Below are 10,616 nucleotides of genomic sequence, written 5' to 3'. Positions count from 1 at the left end.
TTTAAATGAAATAATATTGATGAAGGGTTTAAATACAGAACTTAGCAAACAGTAGGTGGTCAATGTTAGTTATTGCCATCATTAATTCAAGGGGAGACATCCTTCATTTCTGTGTTCTCCCACCTACTTCTATACATAAAACACATAGTAGATACTCAATATCATTAGAGAAAGAGGAAATCAATAAAGCAAGAGACTCATCTACTGCTTTGTAGGCAAGAACAAGAAGGCAAAGGGAAGGAAAAGAAAAAGTAGAGAAGTGGAAAACTGAGTGACAGACTTCTCTGCATAAGATAAATATTTTTTTAATTAGCTAAAATAATATTCCAGAAGGAGACTGAGACCGGCTCCCCTTTGCTCTCATTAACCCAGATCACTGCAGAGAGCTGAGCATTCCCTAGAGTCACCCATCTCTCATAGGCGGAAGCCCGTGCATTGTGCGTAAAGTGTTACTGATATATCACTATATATAGTGATGGCTATATATAGCCATGGCTTGAGGCAGATAATGACAATCCAGTTGAAGTCCTGATGACTGATTATTTTCGTAAGACTTAAAGTCAGGAGATGTTTATGCTACTCACAATATCTTCCTGAGAAAGCAAGCCACCATCTATTGAGTGCCCATCACGTGCCAGATGCTGCACTAAAGGCACTTTACATACATTACTTCTAATCTGTACAGCAACCCTTGGCAAGGTAGGCTGATTCCAATTTTATGGAGGAGGAAACAATTTGAGAGAGGTTAAGCAATTTGCCCAAGAGAGAGCAAAGTTAAACCTCTGTCTATGTAAATCTAAAGTTTCCATAACCATTATACCTCTATTTGATTAAATTATTTATATGAATATCTTACCATATAAAATAAACACTAAAATTGGGATAAATATGTAAGAATAACAACTAGGATTGACATGCTGGAGAATGTTTTTCAGTGCTGCCATCTTCGTGGCCGTAACTCTGGTTGACTACTGGAAAAGAAAGTTAACAAAAAAGAAATTAAAAAGAAACAGAGAGTCTTTATTGTTTTTTAAAGAATGTGAAGGGCAAAAAGATAATTAGGAGGAAATTAAAAAGTAAAATTAAAAAGAAATTTAAAATAAGCAATTTATTTCCAATAAAGATGAAAAGTTAATACTAAAAAATAATATAAAATATATGAGATTTTTAAAAATGTATATGAAGCTAGAAGACAATGAGATTAAAGAGGAATTCCACACACTAAAATATATACTCTAGTAAGAAAAGGACTAAAATCCACGAAATGAAAAGATGATATATCAAAGTAGATATGATTAAGAACTAAAATGGTTTTTCTTAATAAAATAAATACCACCACAACCACCAACAAAAACAAAACCCAAAAAGCTTGAAGAGAAAATAGAGGAGGGAGAGTAGGGTACCAAAGGAGGTAAGCAGGAGCCTGCAGTAGGAGTAGCACAAACAAGGCCATTCAGACAGCCCTCAGGTGCAGCGGCTGGTGGGGGGCACGGGGGGACAGGGAAGGGGCAGTGTCTAAGTGGACAGGAGCCCACAGGACAAAGTCTCAGATCCCTTGTGTATTCTTCCCTTACCTCTGTCACCCCAAGACCAGCTACTTAATGAGCAGAAAAGTTAATGCACACGGCTTTTTGGTACTACCTGACGGCTGGGACGGAGGTGGGGGTGGCTTGAGGTGACTGACCGTCCCAGGACAGTGCTTAAGGGCCTGGGCTCAGGCATGAAGCTAAGTTCCAGTTCCCACACACCGCTTGCAGTTGGCTAAGTTGATGTACTTAGGTTAACTCAGTTTCCTCACTTGTAAGAATATTTACCTTCAACAGTTGTGAGAATTAATGCAATAAATCAGAAAGCTTGGGATAATACCTGCCTTAGTGGACTACATTTCCAACAAACCCTTCATTTTTCAAAGGGAAAGAATAGGTCTCTGGCCAAATGTTAAAGAAAATGCTAGATTATGAACTTAAAAAGCCCTAAATACAAATACACACACACACACACACACACACACCACCACCACCTTATATACATTTAAATTTAAAACAATATTAACTATTACAAGAGTTAAGGGAATTCAAATAATTTGATTTTTCACATGGCTTTTTCATTGTTATTATGGCTTGATTGTGAAGGAAAATAAAAAGCATGTACTTGAATAAACTGTTTTTCATTTTTTGTGGTTGTTGACTGAGTAAGCCAGTATTATTTTATTGGTCAGGTGAGGACTAGAAATTCGACATCCTCAATCAAAATCTTTTGCTTCTTTTTCCTATCACAACTCCCTCAGGATGACCTTTTATTTCCAAGGGAAATGGTAAATTAGTAACCAGTAAACTTTACACTAGACTACCACTCAGATAATGTGCCCACTTCTGCTAAAAATTGAGGTAAATAGATGATCTTTTATCTGGGTATCTTCTTCTGAACACTTTGACTTAATTAACTGACTTCTTTACTTCATTTTCCTTTACAGCCCTATAAACTCAAAGCCAACCAACCAACAAGCCAACCCTCTCTGATTACCGCCAGAGAAAGAAGTATAAAGAATATTCTTGGAACTCCGAGTAAAACCACAGTGACCTATGTTGGCTAAATGATCAGACTCTGTAGCCAAACAACCATCACACCCGCGCAGGTCCGGCCACTCACCAGCTGTGAGACCTTAAGCAAATTATTTATCTTCTTTTGCCAAAGCGGATAATGAGTACCCTTCTCAGAGGAGTGTTGAGAGGATGGAGTGCAAATAAAACTCGTAACATTTAGCACAAAGCCTGGCACATATGCAGCATCTATTAAATGGTAGGCACTAGCACTTTTATTGTTGCAATATGTAAAATTAGTAAATGGGAGACAACATTTAGGCTGAGATAGCTTTTAAACGAAAACATAGCACTAGCACACAGTAAATTCAACAGTATAATGAACTACAAAACAAGAATCGCTGTGTAATTTTTAAAAGCTATCTATTAGGATTGATATTTCAGCAGAAAAACATAAATGAATCTTTCATCTAATCAATATCTCTGATACCTATCATTATTATTCCTGGGTGTTCTATATAGTAGCTGTCAGCCTTTCTAAAAGAATATCAAAAGACCGGTCATTTTATGCCTAATAAAATCAAACAACAAAACCATGTTGCGGTGACTGCCAAAATGCTTTTTAAAAAGCTTAGTTCTGACATATGATTTTAAAAATGCCTATGAAAAACATTCAGAAAACTATTCAAACCGTGATCATTCAACACCGGTCTCTTATGCTCAGACAACATTGGTTTGCTTAAGACTATGTCTTTTAAACATTTCAAAAAAAAAAAATAAACATCTCTAAGGGATTTTGGTCTTAGAGTTTCAATAAGCAAATAATAGGAGAAATGTGTGAAAGATTAATGGGGCAGTATTTTTTTTTTTTTTTTTTGCTGTAGCAAGTAAAGACTTTGGTCAGCTCAGTTAGTTGTACTGGGTTATCTGTTTTGTTTCTTATTTCATACAGTGATCTCTAATGTTAAATGTTAGTATACCCGACAGCATCCACAATGTATTAACTCAGAAAAATTTTACCAGTTAAAACAATAGGCTTTAAAAATCAAACTGACCTCTGAAGACCTCTTTCTCAGAAACTGCACACTCACTAAACAGTAAAGCCATCAGGAAAAGGACGAGGATTCCAGAGAAACCTTATTAAGAGATGAGGGGTGATCTATTGCCAATATTTGAAAAAGTTTATAGTAGATTTAACGAGCCTCATTATATGGTGCACCTACAGCTTATTATTAATACACTCTGACAGAGATGTTACCCTGGCCTTGAAAGCTCGGTGGCCACAGTGCCTTGAAATGAACTTGGATAACGTGCAGGAATTTCCACCAGTCCCATACATTTTGGAACGAAGTACCAGTAATATGCACAACGTATATGTTGGTTAAGTGTGTGATCTCCTAAACATTCAGGTTTTCTGTTTGGTGCATTTAGCTAAAATAATGTGTTTCTATGATCATTTGGAGAAAGACTCAAAGTGACATAACAGAAAATCCTCATTCCATACCATTCAAATGATAATTAAGACTGTCATGAATTAATCTGCAAACCACCAATGCTTCCTGTCTGCCAATGCATACTATTTAAGGACTACTCAAAATCAACTTGATGCTTACTAGCAGGAAGCATGAGATACGGCATTTTCACCAAAAGCACACCAATTTGATTATCCTGTGAAGCAATCCTCATCTGTATTCAACATGCTAATAACTCTTCATACTAATGTGTGAGATTAAATGCAACAATTTCATGGAAAGAGAAATATGTGGAACACAGGATTGTGTGAACACTTGGTACTAAGTTTTACTTGTAAAACACTGCAGGGACTACTGTCTTTAAAGAAAATTTCATTATCAACCAAATATGGAGAGCTGTTTTCACTGCAGAAATTCAACTTGTATGCATTCATTCAAGCTTTTCTAGTTAGGCTAAAATCAATAAAAATTTTACTGAGTTAAAATTCTTACCAAACACTCTATCCTATGAGAGCATCTTGAAGGTCAGTTTTAAACTGAAGTTCAAAGTTGAATTGATGGAAACACACATTTTCTCCTTTCTCATTTAAATAAATAAAGCAGGCATCCTGAATACACCCCTTTAACATGTGCACATGCATTTTTTTTTAATTTGTTAATGAATTTGTGCAAAATGCTTCTTTTCTTTGTGGAGAGAAGATAGTGATGGTGATTTTGTCACACACGTGCAGCTGTTGTTTTATTGGTTAAAATATTATATATATAACTACCGTCAAATGAATGTGGATGAGTTTGAATTGACAACTATTTAAGTAATTTATAGATTTGTATGGATTCTCTTCCTTATACCTAAATGATTTTAAAAGCCTGTAAGATAAATGAGCTATGAATGTGTGTGTGTGTGTGTGTGTGTGTGTGTGTGTAGAAAAGAACAAAACCAAGCCTATATTTTAAAATAAAATAAAGGAGGTCAATCTGAATTAACTTGTATCAAGCTGCATCTAAATAAATGGAAAAAAAATTCCTTATTACTAGTAGACCAGTTGTATCTGTCTCTGAGAATAGGTACACTAATGTGAATAAAAGTTCACAGTTGTGACTATTGCAAAGAGAAACAATCAAGGATGTGGAAATTCTATATCTAGGTGAAGTCTGAGAAGTCCCAAAGAAACCATTGGGTTAATAAACAGAATAATGTGTCAGTCAACAGATTAGTAATTTTAAACATAAGAAATTAATTGGTACTAGGGGACATCCTGAATGGAATTTAAGGCAACATTTATATACTTTTAAAAAGAAATCCCTTTTAAAAATGCTTCTTTTTTTGGTGACAAAGATGAAAGATTCCAGACCATATTCTCTAATACAGACTTATCATAAATTACGATTTCTAAAGAGAACAGTAACCATTTAGGTACTATGTACTTATGTACCTGGTCACATCGTATCAGTTTTAATAAGAACTGCTTCAAGAGAAAGAAATAGTACTAACTGAATAATCAGTGTTTTTTTTTGTTTTTGTGTTTTTTGGTAATTCATCACTGAACCAGCCCAACCCTAGTTAGCTTGTATGCTGGGAAGTACGTATCACACAACACTGTATAGCTTGATAGGAAAAAAGTGTAACGGGCGCCTGGGTGGCTCAGTTGGTTAAGCGACTGCCTTCGGCTCAGGTCATGATCCTGGAGTCCCGGGATCGAGTCCCACATCAGGCTCCCTGCTCGGCAGGGAGCCTGCTTCTCCCTCTGACCCTCCCCCCTCTCATGTGTTCTCTCATTCTCTCTCTCTCAAATAAATAAATAAAATCTTAAAAAAAAAAGGAAAAAAGTGTAACAAAATAGAAAATTAAAACATTAATTTTAATTATATAATGCCCTCAAATAAAGTTTTGTAAATTCCTGAAGAATTTTAGCCAAAGAAATAGAAATACCCTTCTCAGAGGATTATTAAATCTGTTTGAACATTAATACAATTTCTTATGGTCAGTCTCCAACTTAAATATTAACTCTTGTATGAATACACCCCTCTGTTGTTACCCTATTATTAAATACTGATACTTTATTATATAGTGTCTGCCTTACTATGTCTGCATTTAGATATACGAATATATACTTGAAAAAGTTTTTCTCATTATTCTTTTTCAATTCAATAGGCATGACGAAGTATGTCCACATAAAAAAGTTATTTCTAACTTAGTGGAAGCACTTGAGAACCACTACCCTTTAGAAGAATTTGGTATACATGCTTATGATGTAGACAGGAAAAATCTATTTGTTGAGATTCAATTATATGATTTTTGAACCTTTCCATGATAACAAATATTGTCATTCGCAGCTGCCTATAGGGATAGTTATAATCCTCAAACTGTGAAAGTATGCTTTAGGAATTTCTTCTCAATTCTGCTGAAAAATCAATTTTTTTTTATGATGCCCAAATTTGATTGTAGAATTTCCAACCCTTCTTCTTTTTTTAATTTTTGTTTTAGTTCTGATGCAATGCAACAAGCATAAGTATTTTCAGTAGATTTCTCCCTTGAAACTTTTCTGCCAGATTCTGTGCGTGGGTAATGGGCAGTTTGAATACAAATATATTCTTGACAGCACACAGAACCATCAGGCAGCTTAACTGTATTCTTTCTCATACCCGTGGGTTATTATTACGAAGGGACCTACAAATGCCATGGGGGTGGGGTGGGGGGAAGTGCCAGTGTGTTAAAGCCAATTAGGTATCATACATAAAAGTGCACATTAACTACTTGAAAAAATTCACATTTATTTACTTTCAAACCGTGTTAAACTTTACACTGGATATTAGTGATGGGCTCATTATTAACAGGTTTACACAAAGGGATGAAAAGAAAAGCAGAATTTTGCGGAAACAATTTACATTTCATTAGATCTTTATCATAAAATAAATTAATTACTAAATATAGGCAGAAGGAATATGGACGAGTAATATTTATGTTTTATTTTATTTTTTAAAAAAGAATAGGCACCTTTTGTTCACTAGAAGGTTTGTGAGAAGTGCCCAGTGCCCTCACTGTCCTCTGTTCAAGAATAAACAGAGGGGTAACACACACTCTTTTCTAGATTTCACCACATTTGTGCAAGGCATGGCATAACTGGCTTCGAAGAGTTTTTTTCCCCATAAACGGCGTTCTTTTGGCAATAAGAAATTTAAATGTAAGAATAAAGACTAAGTGGTCAAAGCAGAACACTGTGTACAGTGGAAAATAAGTGAAAATGGGTAGAACTTACCATGACAAGGTGTAAGAAAAAACATTTCATAACATATGTGTAACCAAGAGCTTTTCACAATATTTTCTTCAAACTCTTTAAAATTATTTTAATGACAATTATATTTCAGTTGGACACAAATGTATTTATTTTACCCTAGCAATAGAACAAAATATAATTTCTTTAGCCATCTTTCATGAGAATAGTTCATTGTACAGTTGAGGAAACATAGGAAATAAGGCCTGTGGCTTGATTGCTAGTGGTTAAACATGTTTTCAATCTTTGCCTTAATGTAAAAGATTTGCAGCGAGCTGCAAACTGACGCAGAATAGCTCTCCTGCTTTTCCAAGTCTTGTCAGGAACAGTAAGGTACAGTAAATTTGTCCCACAGGATTTTAAAGCCTACGTCTTGTATATAATACAATGCAGGCCTACAAAAACGGTGCAGCCATATTTACAGATTTAGTTCACAGACTGCTGCAGTAAAATGGCTGGAAAAGTTTTGTTTTGCTTGCTTCACAATTTCTCTAAAGAGCAGCAGAATCTTAAAATACCTGGTTGGCATCTCTTTTCTTTGTAACAAATAATCATTTTAGTATACTCTGTGTATATACAAAGTTTTTGTACGTTCTATAAAAATTCACAGAACTTCAAGGTTCAGTCATCTTTTTACACTGGAGAACCACAGGTCAACAGAGCCATGTCTCCGAGCAGAGTGTGAGGGAGCTGCAGTGGGCCAACGGAGTCTTTATTAATACTTGCCCGTGGCCCCCGGAATTCCTTGGCTGCACTATTAAAGACTCGTGACCAGCTGCATCTGTCCTTCCCTAACGTCTCCTTCAGGAATACACCCTTCCTTGTTAATGGGGATTATGTAACCATCACTATTGCCCCGGCTGATCTGGTAACACATCTGAAGCTGATGGCCAGCTCCAAGATTTGGCATGCTTTTGTAGTAAATGTCCTCGTTCTCACTCCTCCTGCAGGGAGAGAGGTCCTCTTCCATGTCCGGGCTGCTCTCCTGGTAGGGAGAGTCTCTGAGATTGGGCATGCTTGTATAAAGAGAGTCTCTGTTGGGGGACTGCAGGTGGTCCTCAGCCTCGGCGGTCAGCTGGGAGACGTAGCTGTCTGTCCCCTCGGGCTTCCCCTTCTTCTGGGGCTGGTACAGAAGGGAGTGAGTCCGCTGAGGAATGAGCGGCGCCTCGAGCTCTTGGTGATGGAGCTCCAGCCCCGGGTTGTCGCCGTGCATTAACGAGGAAGCGTCGGCTACGATCGCGTCATCTTCGCTGCTGCTGCCCCCAATCACAGGCTTGACTGGCAGCGTGAGCTCCAGGTTGTGAGTCTTGCCGCCGCCCCGCAGGTTGTTGTGCACTAACTCTGAAATGATCATTTTCTCGAAAGCGGTATCATTCAGACCGAGTCCACAGTCCACGACTTGCACGCTGTCATTATAGTCCCCCTTGCGCAGTGAGTAGCTGTTGTTAAAATTACCATTTAGCGGTAGAGTATCCATGGCACTTGTATCCCTGGCATTGTTCAGTGAATGTCCTGGAACGGAAAAAGGGGGGGGGGGGGTTCCGTTACTGCCTCTGTTCCTTCCGAAAGAATCTTTACTTCTTTTGTACAAAACTCTTTAATGTCGTTCAGGACAAAGTTGTATTTGAAAGCTAACCCTTGAACAGTGCCAGGCTTTCCCGCATTCCCAACTGTAAACAGTTGCGACCCCTTAGGTAATAGGAAAAAGTGTGAAAGAATAATACTATTTTCCAGGGAGGGAAGATGGCATACAGAATAGTACTTCATCAATTTCGGGGAGACGGTGGTTATCAATTGATTGATTTTTTTGGTCAACTCTCTGACACTCTTTACAAAGAAGACTTCACTCCATGCCCTTGCATAGTTAATGCAAAGCAATTCATTAGTGACATTTACATTTTAAAGTACGAGACTATGGTTTATAAAAATAAAATTAACAGAATTTGTCCTAAACAACACTAAATTAAAAAGGAATAAGTCACATACAAAAACCGAAGGCAAATGTACAACATAAACCCACATAACTGGCAAGCAACTTTTTAAACAACATTCTAACATTTCCTCTTTCTGGAGATGAAGTAAAAAAAAGAATGAAAAAAAAAATGGACAGAGACAAAGAATTCATGTGAAACAAAGACAGCCATCTCTCATACTGACTGGACCAAGGGCCCACAAGCACCATCCAACAACACGATAGACAGCAGGTGGAATGACTCACTTTGGACAACTCACATCATGTCTGTCTGCTCAGGCTATCTGGCCTAAGAGTAGCTGATATATAAAAGAAAGTAAAATGATTTATTGTAACATGATGAAGAATTTCTAAGCTTCTCAGCAACTTAGTCAGAGCAAGGGTTCAACAAATTAGATTACCAGCAATAGCAGCCTTTTGCTTTTTCATTTAATATTTATTATTTTGATTCTTTTTTTCTTTTGGTACTAATACTCTCTCTAATCGCAATGGCCCCAGGCTCCTAATGGTCAAAGTTTGCCTGCAGCCCTGCAATTGCATCAGCCACAGTGACAGCACCGAATGAACCAGCAAAGTCTACTGTACAAGACTGGCCCACAGACACCATGGGCATGAAGGTTAGACGCAGAAATGTTAGAGATTTCTTAAGTATGGGTCACAGAAATCAAACCAATAAGAGATATTAACTATGGAATGGGAAAAGGGTGTCAGCCTTGGCTAATACATTTTTTATCTCTAAAGGAATGAAAGACTGATAAGTCTGCTGAAGATATGAAAAGAGGTTTAGAAGGGAAAAAAAAAAAGATGGTAACATGCTCTCTTGGAATCAGAGTTGTATTTTCTACAGACACATAAACATGTAAACTAAGACATCACAGTGCTTCTCAGGCAAATGGAAATAAAAAGTTTTCAAGAAAATTAAATGGTCTGCACCATGGAAAGTTAGGTTATTCATTCTCAAAATCCTAGAGAAAAAAAAAATCACTTGTTTACAGATAGGTCTGGAGAAAAAAAAAAGAATGAAATGATGTTACTGAATGAGACTGGCCACTGTGCGGCTGCTGCATTGTATGCAAGGCTTGGAGGAGTCGAGGAAAAATTTCATTCTTGGAAAAAATAGGAAATTTCCCTTTTTAGTGCTGACTCCACTCTTAAAGCTGCAGATTATCCTAGAAAACTCAGTTTCATGACCAATAAGTATGTGGGCATTGTTCAATACCTCCTCATTAGCAGAAAATGAGAACGTGTGTGTGGGGGGGAGTGTATCTGTTGGTGCCTCGTGTTCTTTTAAAAACTCTGATCCAACTTCTACGTTGGAAAAACTGACAATTTCATTTTCATCAGGCTCCACGTATAACAA

At 37.1% G+C, this 10,616-nt stretch overlaps 1 protein-coding gene across 5 annotated transcripts in view; it reads right to left on the bottom strand.

Annotated features, from left to right (window-relative positions):
* Positions 1-6,761: 6,761 nt before the first annotated feature.
* Positions 6,762-10,616, bottom strand: part of ADGRL2 (adhesion G protein-coupled receptor L2) — a 162,726-nt gene continuing 158,871 nt past the window's right edge. For 2 of the 5 annotated variants that reach the window (XM_021690197.1, XM_021690194.1), the window contains one exon: positions 6,762-8,796. In XM_021690197.1, the coding sequence (XP_021545872.1) occupies positions 8,785-8,796 (12 nt within the window). In that variant the 3' untranslated portion in view covers positions 6,762-8,784. Of the gene's footprint in view, positions 8,797-9,531; positions 9,556-10,616 lie in introns of those variants that run through there. The other 3 variants (XM_044914552.1, XM_021690193.1, XM_021690196.2) reach the window with 2 other exon arrangements.

The sequence above is a fragment of the Neomonachus schauinslandi genome, chromosome 4 (genome assembly GCF_002201575.2).
Source record: "Neomonachus schauinslandi chromosome 4, ASM220157v2, whole genome shotgun sequence".
Lineage (NCBI taxonomy): Eukaryota > Metazoa > Chordata > Mammalia > Carnivora > Phocidae > Neomonachus > Neomonachus schauinslandi.
The sequence above is the reverse complement of the archived record's forward strand: the minus strand, read 5'-3'. Positions and strand labels throughout refer to the sequence as shown.